The following is an 18,521-nucleotide window of genomic DNA, read 5'->3' as shown; positions in this document are numbered from 1 at the left end:
GTAATAAGCATTTAAGAGTTCAGTCAGATACCAAGAGTCTGATCCAGAATAGTCTGGAAGATAATGGAGTTCGATTACATGCAGTTTTGTGGCGTCTGGGTAATAACCAAAGAGAAGGCATCCGCCTTTTACCTACTTACTCCCAGGAAATAATAATAGAGATGTAAGTTCAGCTGGCAGAGATCTCACCCCTAGGGAATGTCAGAGCCAGACAAAAACATAAGGGAAGGTCAGTTACCTTAGTCTAAAGGTCAACCCACTCAACTGATCAGCAAACATTTATTGAGCACCTGCTGTGCCCAGGTGGCTGTGGAAGGTGCAAAGGATGCAAAGCCCTTCCTTGATACGTACAATGTCGCCCTGTAAGGTGGATTTGGACATGGCCTACCTCCACAGAGCAGCCCTCTGTGTCTCACGCAGGAGAAATTGTCACACTGGCAGTAAGGGCCATAAATGGCTCCATAGGGGGACAAGTGGCAGATGCACTGCCCGCAGTAGCAATCGCCTCTTCCGCTGCACGCGGGGAGTTCCGGGGCCTCCTTGCAGGAGTCGGTGCTCAGCGTGTCCTCCCCACACTCGCAGTGAGGACCCATGTGGCCAGGGTGGCAGGCGCACACTCCACACTGGAAGGAGCCGTTTCCGTTGCTGCATCTGGAGCTGTTCACCTCCACTTCCTTCTGACAGTCACAGCTGCATTCTGGACTGACAAGGATCTCCAGGGCGTCCCCCAGCCCCACAGGCTTTATGACAATGTGCCTGCTCCTTCTCTCACAGTTTGGTATACTCACAGTCACGTTGAACGAAGCCTGGAAAAAAAGAAAATACTAATTATCTTCTGCTAGCCACCAATATGCATGGGAAGAAACAAAGCTGCTTGGGGATCAGCTTTGCGAAAGCATTTATTAGGAAATCTTTGAAAATCGCTTTTGAAATTCTTGAACGGAAAAGTCTAGCTTCAGTGCACTAAGGTAACTTCTGACAGATCATCTAGATGTTTTTTCAGATGACCTATGAGCCGTCTACTTACTGTGTCTCCCACCTTCATGTGAGAGCATTTCTTTTGGTGTGGAAAGGGGGTCCCAGTATTACAGACAGCTGTGAATGACAGGTTGAGTCCTTCTGTGTCTCCTAACACCTCCAGCTCCACCTCAGACCGGAGTTCCTTTAGATAAGACATAAAGAGTTGAATGAAGTCACAACCAAAAAATAGAGCCAGAAGAGAAGAATCTGTGAATCATGTTCATTAAACAACAAATAAATAAAATTAAATTGGGTCTAAAAGGAATTCACCATATCACCAATCAAGCAAAAAAGCAAGCAATACACACACACACACACACACACATCATATTTTATCGAATCTAAGATGCCATCAATTCTAAGATACACCATTATTTTATGACAAGTAAACTATGACAAAATACCTCGAGATCGTTTGGCACTCCATATGAATCAAACCTGTCCGTCTATCATTGCTTTAAAAATTATTTTATCCATTTTGAGGGTTGGAAAAATTTCTCCAGTCCTGAATTGCATTGCTTGGCATATAAAAGGCAAATCTTTTGCTGTATCTCAGTAACAAAATATAACAATAGCTTGCTTTACTTGTATCCTACATATCATCATTTTTAGGTCCCATAAAGCAGCTGGTTGTTACTTTATAAGGAATACAGATCATTCCTCCAACAATGAATATTTGCTTCACTGATATCAGTATTTGTTTCCCTCTTATTCAGTTTTGGTACATTTCTGCACAAACAATAACTTTTCAGTATCGAGTCATACTGCAAACCTGGAAGATATTTTAAAATAGCAATTGAACTCGACACTACCAACAGTGTACTTAACGAATTGAAGTGGCAATAACACATACAGTTACTGCCAAGATTATACATGTGCAGACCATGAAAACTACATTGTGACTTCCATTCTGTTGAAAGCATTGGTAAGACATGACTAATTATAAAACGTATCCCAATTTTAGAGATGTTAAAATGTGAGAGAAACTGTGCCTTGAAATCAGTGCTGGAATTTATAGAGTCCCTATTGTACATTTAGTATAGAGCCAGGTCTGGGGGAATGGGTATAAGACAGGATTTCTGCCCTCGAGATGATCATCTTGCTGAAAAAAATTAGGTGGAACCAAGTGAAGCAGTTAACGTACAACGTCAGTCAATGTACCATTAAATTAGAAAAAAAAAATTGTGTAATACATAAGGGTTTGGGAGAGTTCAGGAGAGAGGGCTGTCAGTGAAGACTGAAGTATTAGAAGACTAGTCCTTAATGGCTGTGTTGGATTTAGATGTGTGGAGGGGATGACAATGGTATTTCAGGCGAGGGGACCAAAAGAGAGAAAGCTCAGTGCCAGGAGTGGGACAGAATGGAGAAAAGAGGGGCTCAGCCCAAGCCTGCACCCCTACTGTCCGGGGAGACACCAGACCACAAAGAACCCTGAGGTTTGGAGAGATGAGTTAACACCTGCGGGAAATATTCCATGAAGCTTTTCAGCAGGGGCCTGATTTACTGAAAAGGCAGCTGCAGGGAGGTTGTCTGGAAGGCATGTGCAGGACAGGCCAGAGGAGAGGACAGGAAGATTTAAGTCAAGGAGGCTGGCATGTTGCTGCACTCACCACGCCTGAGGCGTGAGGAGCAGGGATGCAGTGGCTGGGATATGCGATGACGGGGCTGGAAGAGGGGAAGACTAGATACAGGGCGTGTGGGTGATGGCAGAGGGCTACGTAGAGGCAACGTTTCCCAGGAGGAAGAATGTCAAGGAAGGGGAAGGGAGAGCTGCTGTTTGGGGAAAGCTAGTGTTATTATTCAGACCTTCTTTATTCCTCTTTCTTTTATAGAAGTTTGTATTTGGGGGACTTCAAAACCAAATTAATTTCAAATAATTTCAAATTAATTTCAAAACCAAATTATTTTTAAAAAACAGAATAAAAACAAATTGTAAAATACTATGAAGTAAGTTATACTTCATCTAAAAGGATTTGATAGAGTCCCTATACCCATTCCATTGATAGAATTTTAAAAGCATATTCTGCTTCAAACTTTCCTGAAATATAATTTTGCCAACTGCATGGTACGATAACCCTGCTTTCCTCCTAATTCTAAGGTGCTGACTGTAAATTCTAAGTCACTCCTCTTCCCTGCTTTGTTAGTTGCCCCACGTGGTCACTCCTTCCATAGATGGGCACAGGCTGACTTTTCAGAATGTAGTCTTTGTCAGAGATTAAAGTGTCGTTTCCCAGTCCTAAAGATTATTCCCACCATGTCTTAAGATTTCAATTTCTGCCAATTTAGCATTAACATATACCCTTTAAATCTGTTTTATCTCAACTAGTTACATTACCAGTTTATTCATTCAGAAAATATTTATTGAGTGTCCACTATGTACCAGACACTGTTCTAGGTGCTTGGGAAACAAAAACGTCTAAAATAGCTTACCCCTTGATTGAGTTTATACTATAGTGTGGGAAGACAGAAAGGAAACCACACAATAAATAAGAAAATTATGTAGTACCAGGAAGGTGATAAATGCTATGGAAAAAAGTTAGGGTGGGATAATGAAGATTAAGAGAGTGTGGGCAGGGGGTATAGGCTACAATTTTTAAAAAGTGATCAGGGTGGGATTCATTAAGAGAGTCACTTGTTTCTCTATGACATAAATCACAGCAAGATCCTTTTTGACCCACCTCCTAGAGAAATGGAAATAAAAACAAAAATAAACAAATGGGACCTAATGAAACGTCAAAGCTTTTGCACAGCAAAGGAAACCATAAACAAGACCAAAAGACAACCCTCAGAATGGGAAAAAATATTTGCAAATGAAGCAACTGACAAAGGATTCATCTCCAAAATTTACAAGCAGCTCATGCAGCTCATGCAGCTCAATAATAAAAAAACAAACAACCTAATCCAAAAATGGGCAGAAGACCTAAATAGACATTTCTCCAAAGAAGATATACAGATTGCCAACAAACACATGAAAGGATGCTCAACATCAGTGATCATTAGAGAAATGCAAATCAAAACTACAATGAGGTATCACCTCACACCGGTCAGAATGGCCATCATCAAAAAATCTAGAAACAATAATTGCTGGAGAGGGTGTGGAGAAAAGGGAACACTCTTGCACTGCTGGTGGGAATGTAAATTGATACAGCCACTGTGGAGAACAGTATGGAGGTTCCTTTAAAAACTACAAATAGAACTACCATATGACCCAGCAATCCCACTACTGCGCATATACCCTGAGAAAACCATAATCCACAAAGAGACATGTACTACCATGTTCATTGCAGCACTATTTACAATAGCCAGGACATGGAAGCAACCTAAGTGTCCATCATCGGATGAATGGATAAAGAAGATGTGGCACATATACACAATGGAATATTACTCAGCCATAAAAAGAAACGAAATTGAGCTATTTGTAATGAGGTGGATAGAACTAGAGTCTGTCATACAGAGTGAAGTAAGTCAGAAAGAGAAAGACAAATACCGTATGCTAACACATATATATGGAATTTAAGAAAAAAAAATGTCATGAAGAACCTAGGGGTAAGACAGGAATAAAGACACAGACCTACTAGAGAATGGACTTGAGGATATTGGGTAGGGGGAAGGGTAAGCTGTGACAAAGCTAGAGAGAGGCATGGACATATACACACTACCAAACGAAGAGCCGCATAGCACAGGGAGATCAGCTTGGTGCTTTGTGACCGCCTGGAGGGGTGGGATAGGGAGGGTGGGAGGGAGGGAGACGTAAGAGGGAAGAGATATGGGAACATATGTATAGGTATAACTGATTCACTTTGTTATAAAGCAGAAACTAACACACCATTGTAAAGCAATTATACTCCAATAAAGATGTAAAAAAAAAAAAAAAAAGAGGGTCACATTTCAAGAAAGTGAGAGGAAATTAGCCACGCAGATATATGTGAACAGAGTGTTTCAGGAAAAGGGTGCAGCCAATGCAAAGGCCCTAAGGCAGGACCATGTCTGCCTTGCTCTGGGAGCAGAAGAGCAAAGAGAGCAGATTTGCTGCACTGGAGCAGAATTAGAGGAGAGTAACGTGAGGTGAAGTCAGAGGTGATGGGGTGGAGGGGAACAGACCTGATAGGGTCCTCGTAGGCTGTTATAAAGAACTCGGCTTTTACTCTACGTAAAATGAGAAAGCAATTAGGGTTACCAACAAAAGAGTAATAGGAGTTGACTTAACATGTTTAATGAAACTTCTGGCTGTTTTGCTGAAAACAGACTGTAGGAAGCCAAAGGTGGAAACGGGAAATATCATTTAGGAGGCTTTTGCAATAATTCAGGTGAATGAGGATGGTGGCTCCAATTAGGGTGAGGACAGTAGACGCAGCAATTGGATCAAACTCTAAATAAATTTGAAGGTAGAGTCAACAAGATTTCCTGATGGATTAAATGTACAGTGTGAAAGAAAGAGGGGGGAGTCAAGGATCGTTTCAAGTTTTTTGGTCCTAGCCACATGAAGGATGGAATTACCATGAGTTGAGAAGCAGAAAACTACGGCGAAGTATGTTTGGGAGAGTCCAGGTTACTCTGCTGATGTGCCCACTAACATATCAACTGACTCCTAGATCTCTCCATTTGGATGTTTACTAGAGAAATATAGCACGGTTGCTGGGCAGCATTGAGGGCCAGCTTGAAGTCTGTGATCATGAATTTAAAGTGAGATCCGGTAGCATAATTGTATGTTTTTCCCATTCCCATTCAGCTGTGCAGAGTGGACAGTTGGATTTTACCAGGACCACTGTTGGCCAACCACCTCAAAGGAGTGATAAGGTGCAGGGGAATTGAGAGAGTGTCTAAGGAGTGACCACAATGTTTGAATTTAAGCTGAGGGGCCAGGTGAGAGAGGACATCAAGGGGATGAGGAACTGTACACAGAGGACAGGGTCAATTAATTGGAGATCCTGATGGGTTGGAAGAAATATTAGGGGAACTAGCAAGAGTGAGGTGAAAAGATTGGAAATGGTGAGCAGGGAATGGATTGCATGTAACTGAGACTATCGGCAATGATAACGTTTAAGGTATGACAAGAGTGTGAAGGTATGAGGAGGTAATTAAAAGGGAAGGGAACAAAATCGTTTCAGAAGCAGAGTTCAAGAAACTGAGAGTCCAGGGTACGGGAAGGATCATATATATGTATACATATGGGCTGATATCATCAAGAAATAAGACAAGAGTGGTGTTGGAGACAGTGACACTGTGAACTAAACGAGAAATGAGGGATATGACCTGAACGTTTGTAGATGACAGCAATTAGGAGTAGTGAGTGACATAATCTAACCAAAATGAAGGAAATCTCAGCAATGATCTAATTGGAATATCATATTGCAAATTTCACCAGGAATATTTTAATGTGAATTTCCCAAAGAAAAGACGTAAATGTTTGTTTGTATGTATCATCTTTTCACTCATTCATTTATTGAGCATATACTATGAACCAGGCAAAACAAAACAAGTCACTTCCCTTCTGGAACTTAAATGCCAACAGAGGACCTTACCCTTGGGAGTATGGGTATTTCAGCAGCTTTTATTATGTGGTTAGGGAAGGAAGGAAAGTAGTGAATGATGGCCAGGTGAATACACATCTGGTATTTAAGGCTTTTTAAATGTCAATACAGCACTGTAAACTACTGAGCTGAAGTTTATCGTCACTAATCATATACACAAATTGTTTGCCTCTGCCCCACTACAAGTCAGAAGCGTTTTATGTTTTCTCTCAATATAGTCTCTTTCCTTCTCTCTCTTTTTTATAGGTTGGAAAGAAATCTAGTCTATGGACCCCCATATTTTAAGGTCGTTTTAGGATACATTTAAAAGATAACACAACAGAAAAGTAATTTGAACCAGTGCCAAGATCTGTTGCATACCTCGCAGTGACTCATAGAGTTTCAATCATACCTCCAGAGCAAGATGGTTTGATATAAGAATAACAGACACTTCATATTTTTGAGACAGTAAAATGAAGACACAAGATTCACTTCAAATGTTTGATGTCTTGATTTCAACTACTCTGTAAATTATGTGAGTGATTGGAGATGTAAAGTGAGACATAAACTCTGACAGAGCAAGCAGGGGCACAGACAGGGCTGGTCAGACAGGAGGAGAAATATTTTCGACAATTCACTGTTTTCTACTTCGCTTAACTCCTTTGAAAATATTAGTGGCCAGCACTTTTGAGAGTCCTGAGTTAAAGAAAATTGAGCGTGTTCTAATTCAGTGAAGAATTGCCATGTGATTTTACTTGATTCTACACATTAAAACTTTACTGCATAAGAGGGAGGAAGGTTTTTATGGTATTTTGTTGACAAGCTTTCCTGTCTGGAAGAATTTCAAGCGTGAACTAGCATGGTGATTAAATTTTTATGTGAGCTAAGAAAACTGAAGTTTCTGAGGGTATGAATTTTAAAAAAACCTCTCATCCTATAAGTTTAATGGACCATCTGTATTTTCTTCTTTGAGAAAATGTATTTGAGAAAAAATAACTTGCTTTTCCCTATTAAGGTGAGTTTCAAAATTGGTGGGGTGATGTCAAAAACACTGGGTTTTGTTCTCAAAATACGTGACTCTTCCTTCCCTTAAAATTCTCCCAAGACATCTGTGAGAGGAATCTGGACACAGCTATTTTTAAAAAACTTTCCAGATGATTCTGAAATGTCAAGGAACACTGGTTCAGTCTATGCTAAGTATTGGCATAGAGTGCATATGGGTCATTTATTTGTCATTTTAAAGGATCAAAATTAGAATTTTATTCATCTGCTATTATGTAACTCTGTTTGGAGCAAATATTAGAGCTTTACTGCTTTATAAAAGTTTATTTTTTTCATTCCAGTCCTAACTTAGAACTTCATCTTTGTGTGTGTGTGTGTGTGTGTGTGTGTGTGTGTGTGTTTCTTTGTAAGTAAAGGCAAAAAGGGGGGATGATAATGATATTTAGGAACCGAAATAAAAAAGAGTTGGCAACTGGTCATCCACTGTTGATTGAGTTATAAAACGGTGACATAGAGAGAAAACATAGCAACCCTGTAGGTATGGATCTTATTTTAAGGGAAGAATTCTGTCTTCAGGCACTAATTTACAAAGACAAGGCAAAAGAAAAAAAATGTATTTATGTACATATATGACATAAAACCAGTGGAAAATTTCCTTGGTTCTCAAAAGCAGAAAATCTACAAAGTGGTTCCTGGTGTGCTTTGGTGTTTTTTCCCTTGAGTTATGATTTAGTCTCATTAAGCCTGTGGAGTTAGTTCTCATAGCTCTGTTACTCGTTGGCAATTTAAACTTAATTTTTTTTCAGGCAGAGAAGAGGGAAGCTTAATTGTACGACTCATGAAGCCTTTTCAGTAGAATTAAAATTTTGCAGGTGACAGTGCTGTTGTTGGTTATTACTACAAAAACAACCTTTATGATCGGGTTTATGATTTTTCTACATTCTGCCCCACCTTCCGGGAAGAATATCTGCAAATAAGGTGAACAAAATTTATGTTTTGGATATAATTTTTTATATCCATTAATGCAGAGAGATTTTCTTTGGATAAGCACTGTCTCTACCAACAAAGGAGAGTGCATTTAACAGCCTAAAACATATCTTAGTTTTTAAATACCAAAGAAATGCAAAAAGAAAACCCAGCAGTGAAATATCATACTTCATAAGCCGAGATGATCAGCTGGAGAATGTTTCCAGAGTCCTTCTGTAGCACCCCTACTGTAGCTCCAGGAATGAGTTTTGCATAATTCTGTAAATGAAAAAGAATAAGTCAATCTTTGCTCACTGTAATTGAGAAGGATTAAGTGTGGGTTCAACCTGCTGGTTGAGATCACCTCTCTTTAACTGGCCAGGAGAAACAGGCTCCAGATAATAAACGGGTGTTTCTCCTGAAACTGTAGCCCTGTCTGGTGCTGCTTCCCGTGCTCAGGTGGAAAAATGAAAAGGCCAGAGCTGCTGCTGGGGAAATCCAGCCCCTGTGGTGGCCTTAGTCTAGGGCTGTGATTTACATCACAATGGGACTCAAGTCTCAAATAAAAATAACACTTATATAACATCTTCCATTCGTGGAGCATCCTTTGTCTAAAAAGTTCTGAGCATACTACCAGGAACTGTCTTCTCTTTTTTGTAGCATTGTCGAAACTAAGGTTTGGGTCACGTGGGTCCCTCACTGCTCTCAGGTCGCCCTGCAGGTCATTCAGTCCAGAGGTCTTAATTGTCAATCATTGTCAATCGCTTGGTGGAGCAAAGGAGTGAACTGTTTGGATGCTTGCTGTTAACTCCCCCTTTCCTAGCAGTAATGAGTACACTTTTAGGGATGTCAGCATGGTACTGGGGTTGGTTGGGATCGCTCCCCACACATCATGACCCTGTGAATCAGCACCTACCTTTAAACTATCTGCATTCTCCACCTATGTTGCTTCCCCTGAGATGTCGTTCCTACCAGAGGAGAACTCACAATATTAGCTCATCCCTTCAGGTACCAAACATGGCCAAGGACTGAAGCGTTTCAAAGAAGGCAAATTTCTAGACAGCTGAAAATTACCCCTTCCTTAAGTTTTATGTTTTAAAACTTTATTTTCAAACAGAAAGTTTTCGAAAACGTACAGGACACATTCTTGTCTTCACAAATAAAGACATTCAAGCATACCTTGACTTTTTCCTTGAAGAAATAGTCATACATATCAATATTAACTATAACTCTATAATCGTCAAAGGCTTCTATCCGTAGAATTTGCAGATAGATCACATCCTTACCAAGTGGACCCCAACTGCTATGCTTTCGTTTCATTTATTTGTTTTTAGTTTCTGTCTTCTCCTTGTTAAGCTGTAAGGTATCACTCGCCTACCAATTCACTCATTTATTCATTTGCTCTTGCATTCACCAACATCAATTCAGTAGGCTTAATATGCCGTGCTACATCAAGAAGAAACGATCACTCATTTTGTCAGCTGTTCTCTTCTAAAGTTTCCATGTATTGTGAAATCCGATGACCGAATTTATCACAGTTGTAGGCAAAAAAAGAAAACTAAGCTTTGAGTGAAGAATTTAGGGCATCTCCTAAAGTTCAAGCATAATGATATCATATCTTATTCCAAAGAAGATTTAAGTAGTTTAGAAAATGCACAAAACTAAATCAGAATTAATAATCATGATAGTAAGTAAATAAATCAGGATAAGGGGAACCCAAGGGAGGAACAAATGAAGCCAGGGTGATGTGGGAACACCAACATGTTTTGGGAGGTCCCGGGCACTTGCAAGAGGTGGGCACCCGGCTCAAATCCAAACCTTCTACTCCTCATTTATGGAAAAATGGGCTTTGGTTTTAATTTGTGAGTTTTGCAATGTTCTACTTATTTCACCATTCATAATTGTGTTTAAGTTTGAAGTTGCTGGAAAGCTGAACTGTTAGAAAAGTGTCAGTCGTCCATCCGCCTTGACACTGTGTTTTATTATTGAAGGGGCTGTGGATAATAATCCAGGTAACATCCCTCCCGTTACTTTGGGCCCCTCCGTCACTGCCTATTGAGGTGGGTCCCCAAGTCAGATAGAACTTGTCAAATACGAGGAAGGCACTGGTTCATCGACTCACTTTTCAAATAAACACATGTCAAAAGGGCCATGAAGCGTGAGAGCTGTGGTTAACAGCAAATACCTAAATGGGAACTTGAATTTCACTCAAGTGGAGCTGGAATGTGTGTAAATTTGACTGGTTCCAGAAGAGAAGGCAGAGGGAAACTTTAGAGTTTGACAAAGAAAGGTTTAGAGCCTTTTGAAAAGGAATTTCAAGGTCCTTAGCTTTGCATGAAACTGCTATCCTTGAAAAATGTCCTGATATCCCCCAGGCCAAGACATAATGGGTATTTTCCAGATGCAATGGTTCAAGGGGCCTCCAGATTCTGGGTTCATTCTTGGTTAACAAAGCCAAATCCATCTAATTCCTAAAGCATAATTACGATCCTGCATGTGGTGTGACATTTGGCTACTAGGACGAGTGGTTTACCATTAATCACATTTGTTGATCGTCACCAGAGTGAGGGTACAAAGGAGTTGGCATGTAGGAGAAGTACCCAGGATGACACTGACCATTGTGGAGAGGAAGACTATTAATTAATTTCTGGATGCTGATTCCCCCCAAAAGCACTGCAAATAACTAACTAAGAACATGGACAATTTGGCTTCTTGATCTAACACTGTAAAAACATTACACTTTAAATCTTGTAGTATTATGATTACTGTAAATATCATGTGTCAAATTCATTTCTGTCACTAAAGCCCTAAAGTGTTATTATAAATTGTCCTGATTAAACATGTTTAATGTTAGAAAAAGGATGATTTTGCATGCCTGGGTGTGATCAATTATAGCAGTGTGACCGGAAAAGAGAACTCTTGGGTATTAGAAATGATGAGCTCTGAAGACGCGACGTGGCATGAGCTGAGTAGAAATGCAAACTCCTATGCTTGGACTTGAATTTCTTGGGCTTACGTTCCCTGTTCTCTGTCCATGGATTATCTTAATTATGGATTTTCTCCCTTTCCTCCCCACCATGCCACCCAGGAGTTTCTGAGGTTGCTTTTCTCACTCGTGTTTGCAAGCTTGGCTTTTTCTGTTCACCTTCATTTCCTTAACTTCTTTCATCAAGGCCTAGTTTTTCGTTCACATTGCCCCAACCTCAAAAAAGATTTTGTATTTGTCCAACAGTCTGCATTTGCTCCCTAGAAATCTCCTGTTTGTCAAGGCTAGAGGATCAGAAGTGGACAGACCGTGATTTAGCGGGCAGGCGTCGAAGGCTTCAGAAGATAGTACCTGGATTCACACCTGCACACTTCAGGTTCCTCTCAGAGAGCGTCTCTAAGTTCAGGGCCTCTGGGCGTCCGGCTGCCAGAAATCAGGGGTGCACCCCTGCTGGGCTGAGGGCAGGGGAGCCGCAGCCCCACATACCTGCAGCCCCAGGTAGCCGTAGACCGGCTGTTGGTTGGTTTTCTCTTTAAAGAGACTCAGGTTGAGGACCTTGGCAGCCTCTAGGCTGCTCTTGGTGCTATACTGCTGTTCTCCCCATGGAAGAGACAGCTGCCGATGGGGCCTTCATTCCTGCTTTGACTGCACTTCCTGTTGGGTTCACTCTCACCTCCAGGTTCAGAGTCTGGCTCTGTTCTGGGATACAGTTTATTATTGGCTGTATCCTTGCTGGGCATTGTGATTGGGTTTTTGCCTTGGATGGTGACTCGAACGTGCCCTCATGTCCTCCTCTGGTGACATTTCTGCTATAGCATCATGGGTTCCTCGCCACCTCAGACCTGTCAGCCACCATTTTACACAGACCACACTTCTCATGTGCCTCGTCAGAGGGGGGGAAGTCGGAAGTCAACTGGCCGCATATCTGCTAGTAGCATTTTAATAAAGAATTTGTAAAACCAAATATTTAGAGCAACCTGCTTCTTCTCTTTAGGCTTTGTGCTTGCTTAACTCTTTCTATGGAGCCTCACTGATGTGGAGGGATTTTATGCTTAGCGCCGTTTATTTTCAACATTATATGATTAACCAACGTCACTGTTCTTGTTCTTTAACTATACTTACTAAATATTTTTTTGCTAAATTTTTTTTTTTTTTTTTTTTTTTTGTGGTACGCGGGCCTCTTACTGTTGTGGCCTCTCCCGCTGCGAAGCACAGGCTCCGGACGCGCAGGCTCAGCGGCCATGGCTCACGGGCCCAGTCGCTCCGCGGGCATGTGGGATCTTCCCGGACCGGGGCACGAACCCGTGTCCCCTGCATTGGCAGGCGGACTCTCAACCACTGCACCACCAGGGAAGCCCGATATATAGTTTTTGATTTATTTATTCTACTTATTTTTGGCTGCATTGGGTCTTCGTTGCTGCACGCAGGCTTTTCTCTAGTTGTGATGAGCGGGGGCTACTCTTCGTTGCTGTGTGCAGACTTCTCATTGTGGTGACTTCTCTTGTTACGGAGCACAGGCTCTAGGTGCACGGGCTTCAGTAGCTGTAGAGCGCAGGCTCAGTAGTTGTGATGCACGGGCTTAGTTGCTCTGTGGCATGTGGGATCTTCCCGGACCAGGGCTCGAACCGGTGTCCCCTGCATTGGCAGGCGGATTCTTAACCACTGTGCCACCAGGGAAGTCCCTAACCTTTAAAGATTTTAAGCCTTCGTTTTACCTGGAAAAGTGAGTACCTTGCCTGGTCACAGGGCTAATAAGTGGTAGAAACAGGTCTTGACTTTAAAGCAAGCACTCACTGGGCTCTACGTGCTCACTGTGCAAATGCCAACAGCCATGGCGGGGTGGGGGGGGGTCTCATTGGAAAGTTAAGGTAATAATGCCTGGTATTTATATATATATAGGGGTTTAGAGATTATAGAACACTTTCCTACTCAAAGCAAAAAGAAAGGAAGAAAAAGCTTTGTGTCCGTAATCACTTTCACATTGAAAGGCTACATCTTGAAAGAAACGTAAGAAGTCGTGAAACCATAGAGGCAAAAACATTTTTTTTTCCTGGGGGACTGTACTGTACTTTTTATCTGGTCAAAGTAAAACAGCTCTTTGCAGGTGAAAGCCCGCTTTTGTCAGGAAGTGTGCTTCTTCCAGAGCTGGGGGCCGGCTGGGTTGGCTGAAATAAGTCCTTCTGAAGGTAATCAGTAGGCTTTCTTCCCGTGAGGTCTTTCATTTTTGTGAGGTTTTATTCTCCTGTTCATTATCGGTAAACGCAGGGCCCCCGATATTATGCAAAAGTTTACCCCCAGGCTTGACTGTGTTACTAGGACTCCCAAGATTCCAAAAAGAATATGTAATTGTTTCTGGCACTAGGTAGCGTGAATGTCTGTCTCTGGGTTGCCTGATATCGGCTTTGCCTTCAGGCTTTTAATTGTCAGCATTCCACAGTCAGACCGGCAGCGATGGGGGTGTGCTAATTAGATCAGGTGCTTGATCTTGAAGTCTGTACCAGCGATGACTAGGTAGTCGGCTTCGGAACTTTTGAGCACTCCCTGTCTTTCTCCCAGTCTGCCCTGGAATGTAATTATCTTGTCAGCCGAGAAGCTGCAGCGCACAGCTGAACGAGTGCTCGGCAGCAGTCACAGTGCGATAAGGGAAGACAAATGGCCCACCGTGCGTGACTGTTCTGAGACAAACAATTGCACAGAGAGGCACTGGAGAATGGAGGCTGAGAACAAAGGGTCTACACTGAGTATTTGTTCCTGAAGATACTTCAGATCGTCTCTTAATAAGATTACCCTGCCTTTTTTTTTTTTTTTTTTTGTGGTACGCGGGCCTCTCACTGTTGTGGCCTCTCCCGTTGCGGAGCACAGGCTCCGGACGCGCAGGCTCAGCGGCCATGGCCTCATGGGCCCAGCCGCTCCGCGGCATGTGGGATCTTCCCGGACCGGGGCACGAACCCGTCCCCTCCATTGGCAGGCAGATTCTCAACTACTGCGCCACCAGGGAAGCCCCCTGTCCATTTTAAAATCAGATGTTTTTAAAACTATTGAATTGTATGAGTTTTTTGTATATTTTGGTTATTAACCCTTTATCGGGTTGCAAATATTTTCTCCTATTCTTTGGTTGCCTTTTCATTTTGTTGATGGTTTCCCTTGCTGTGCAGAGGTGTTTTAGTTTGATGTAGTCCCACTTATTCAGTTTAACTTTTGTTGACTTTGCCTTTGCCTTTGGAGTCAGATCCAAACAATTACTGCCAAGACTGATGTCAAGAGGAGCTTACCACCTATGTTTTCTTCTAGGAGTTTTATAGTCTTAGGTTTTACATTTAAGTCTTTAATCCATTTTGAGTTAATTTTTGTGTATTGTGGAAGATAGTGGTCTAGTTTCATCCTTTCACACTTGGATGTCCAGTTTTCCCAGCACCGTTTATTGAAGAGATGGTCCTTTTCCCATTGTATATTCTTGCCTCCTTCATTATAGATTGATTGACCACACATGAGTAGGTTTATTTCTATCATATGATCCAGCAATTCCACTTCTGGGTATTTATCCAAAGAAAATGAAAACACTAATTTGAAAAGATACATGCACTCCATTTTCATTGCCGCATTATTACAAATAGCCAAGATATGGAAGCAACCTAAGGGCCCATCAATGGCTGAACGGATAAAGAAGACATTGTATACATATACAATGGAATATTACTCAGTGATGAAAATGAAAGGAATCTTGCCATTTGCTACAAGAATGGACCTTGAGGGCATTATGCTAAGTTAAACAAGTCAGACAGAGAAAGACAAATACCATATGATTTCACTTACACATGGAATCTAAAAACAAACAAAACTAATCAAATCAGAACAAAATAAACAAACAAAAAAGCCAAGTTCATAGATTCAGGGAACAGATTGGTGGTTGCCAGGGGTGGGGAGGTGAGGGTGGGGGCAGGAAGTGGGAGTGACATGAGTGAAGGAATCCAAAGGTATAAACTTTCAGTTATAAAATAAGTCATGGGACGTAATGTACAGCATGGTAACTATAGTTAATAATACTGTATTGCATATTTGAAAGTTGCTAAGATAGTAAATCTTAAAAGTTCCCATCACAAGAAAAAAATGTTGCAACAGTGTGATGCCAGGCGGTAACTAGACTTATTGTGGTGATCTCTTTGGGCTGTGTATACAAATATTGAATTGTTATGTTGTACAGACAAAACGAACATAATGTTATATGTCAATTATACCTCAATAAAAAAAAAAGAAAAGAAAAAAATGCAAAATCTCAGGCCTCGGCCCAGACCTCCTAAATCAGAGTCTATATTTTAACAGCCTCCCTGGGTGCTTGGAGACACCAAGGGAGATTTTTAGAAATACTGATGCCTGGGTCTCAGCCCCCGAGATACTGATTTAATTGGATCAGGGTGTGACCTGGGCCTTGGATTTTTTAGAAAGCTTCTTAGATGATTCTAATGAGCGCCAAAGTTTAAGAATGTCTGGTCCACACCATTCTTGTTGTCAAGAGGATGCTTCCAGGAATAGCTCTGGCAATTTGGAAAATAAAGGTGTTATGTTTTTAAAACTATACACCTGTAACCCATATGGGGTCCTCAGTTTGTAATACACCTGTGACATCTATTTTCTACTCAACAACAAAAGTGGTGGTTTTGAATGCCTTCTATCCATGGAATAGCACTAAGACCGGGGGGTCTTGTTTTAGCCTACCTTTCCCACTCCATCCCCTTCTACCCCAGCTCACATCAGGCTGACAAACCTCTTTTCAGTTTGTCAAACACACTGAGCACTGAGTACTTTGCTACCTCAGGGCCTTTGCACACTCCTTCTCCTCTTGACTGCTCTTAACCTTCAGGTTGCTGCTTTATTCATCACTTCTTAAAAAGGGTCTTCCCTGAAGATCCTATGGAAGTAAGGTCTTACACTCTCCTCTTCCATTATTCCCCATTGCTGTACTCTCTGTTCCATTTTTCTTAGTAATTCTTTCAAAGCTTTTAGTATGTGGCCCAAATATTGCATGAACATACTAAAACATAAAAAATTATTTGCTGTTTAGAAATTCAAATTTAATTGGACATCCTGTATTTTTATGTGCTAAATCTGGCAACCCTATAGAAGAAGTATGCCAACCCCTGAATTAGTGAATAAAATGTGCCCAAATTGTTCAAGCTCAACAAAATTTTCTGTTTCAAAAATTTTCTGATTACTTTTTGAAGATTCAAGACCGTAAGGGCAACAAGATACTGAACAATGTTGTAACTAACAGTGGCCCCGCTGTAGCCTAGTTTGAGCTCTTTCAGATAATGAGCCATAAAGTTAAAACATATAATACTCTCAAATTTCTCTTATGTTTGGGAGCTGTCAGTTTAACTTGTCCCTTGTGCCTTGATGTCCTCTGTAATTGTGTGAAAGGCTGTGCCGTGTGGAGAATGCATGGGTACAGTTAAACTCTGCATGCTGGTCCAAGAAGGGGTGAGCTTCCTTTAATCATAGCTGTAATTTGGTCCAGCCTCACAGATAGAGAGTGGCCACCTGCGGCCATAGGAAAGGCTTCTGGGGATAGATAGGTAACTGAGTCCCCTCACACTGTGGACCCTCCTAGGAAGGGAAGTGTAGGTACACAGCTTTGAGCACTTTGCAGCATGGAGAAGAGCCTTTGAAGGAGCTGAGTTTGTTCACAGATGTCAGAGTCCTCACCAGTAGGGCACTTTCAGGGATAAGAAAAGGGGTTACTAGAAATAATTTGTTGGTCCTATTAAACATGTTGCATGAATGTATAAAAAAGTAACCAAGTATCATTGGAATATGTAAAAACGTGACCTGGTAGGTAAAGGTGTAGTAATTCTAGATGTTCTGGGGCTGCTAGGGGTGGGCAGCAAGTTTGCTTTTATTTTAAAACACACACCCTCTAAGTCTGGCAACCACAGATTCAGAATTCTGCAGAATGACCCTGATTTCATCTAATGCTATTCTTATTAATGAAAGTGGTTGTTCGACATATAACTAAGTGCAACTTAATTTTTATGCCTTTTTAAGACTGTAAATATATAAACACATTCCAAAAATTTGAACATACTTAATATGTACAATCTGATACCAATTATGTTAAAACATGTAAATGCACGTAAAAACAAAAGAGAAGACATTCTAAAATGTCAAGAATGGTTAGCTGTGCCTAAGTAGTGAGTTTATGAGTGATCTTTATTTTCTTCATTGTGCTTTTCTGTATCTCCCTCTTTTTTTTTAAATAATGTATTAATTTTATCATCAGAAAAAGAGTAATTTAATGTGTGGTTTTTCTTTTTTGTTTTTTGGGGTTTTTTTTTTCAACAGTCCCATGTTTTTGGTAGGAGAGTAACTAAGTGATACAACCACTTTGGAAAGCAACTTGGATACACCCAGGGGGGTTGAGGATGCCACTCCCCTGTGACCCAGGGGCTTCACTTCCAGACATGGATCCTCAACAGAGAACATGCCTGCAAGGATGTGCATGGCTGCAACAATTGTAATGCTGCAGGATTGGAAATGATCTGAAGCCCTCAGGCACAAATGAACATGCTACAGTAAATACACGTAATGAAATATGTATAGCAGGGGAACAGAGTAAACAAGAGCTCTAAGTGTTTCCACAGATAAGCCTCAAAAACGTAACTTTGAGCACCACAATGTGAATGTACTTAATGCCACAGAACTATATGCTTAACCTATAAAATGGTAAATTTTATGTTGGGTATATTTTACCATCATTTAAAAAAAAACCCCAAACATAACATTGAGTCCAAAAGCAAACTATGGAAATAATACATACAGCATGAAATTAAACTTGTGAGCCCAAACTACGTAATTAGTTATGGGTAGACATATGTTTTAATGCTTCACATAATAAACATGGGAATGATAAACACTAAGTTCAGGATACTGGTTACTTCTATGGAAGGAAAGAGGGAGGTGGGCAGTTACACAGCAGGCAACTGGATCTGAAATGTTTTATTTCTGTAAAATATCGGAAGCAAATATAGTGGCAAAGTGTTAAG

The 18,521-nt window shown here is 41.1% G+C and overlaps 1 protein-coding gene across 5 annotated transcripts in view; it reads right to left on the bottom strand.

Annotated features, from left to right (window-relative positions):
- Window positions 1-18,521, bottom strand: part of ITGB6 (integrin subunit beta 6) — a 145,282-nt gene that overhangs the window by 48,552 nt on the left and 78,209 nt on the right. For all 5 annotated transcript variants that reach the window (XM_082658836.1, XM_082658835.1, XM_082658839.1 and 2 more), the window contains 3 exons: window positions 8,688-8,777; window positions 1,028-1,162; window positions 389-806 (listed from right to left, as the gene is read on the bottom strand). In XM_082658836.1, coding sequence (XP_082514962.1) covers window positions 389-806; window positions 1,028-1,162; window positions 8,688-8,777 — 643 coding nt within the window. The remainder of the gene's footprint in view (window positions 1-388; window positions 807-1,027; window positions 1,163-8,687; window positions 8,778-18,521) is intronic.

Source organism: Grampus griseus (assembly GCF_964374135.1).
Source record: "Grampus griseus genome assembly, chromosome: 7".
Classification (NCBI taxonomy): Eukaryota; Metazoa; Chordata; class Mammalia; order Artiodactyla; family Delphinidae; genus Grampus; species Grampus griseus.
Note: the sequence above shows the minus strand (reverse complement) of the source record. Positions and strands in the feature narration are given on the sequence as shown.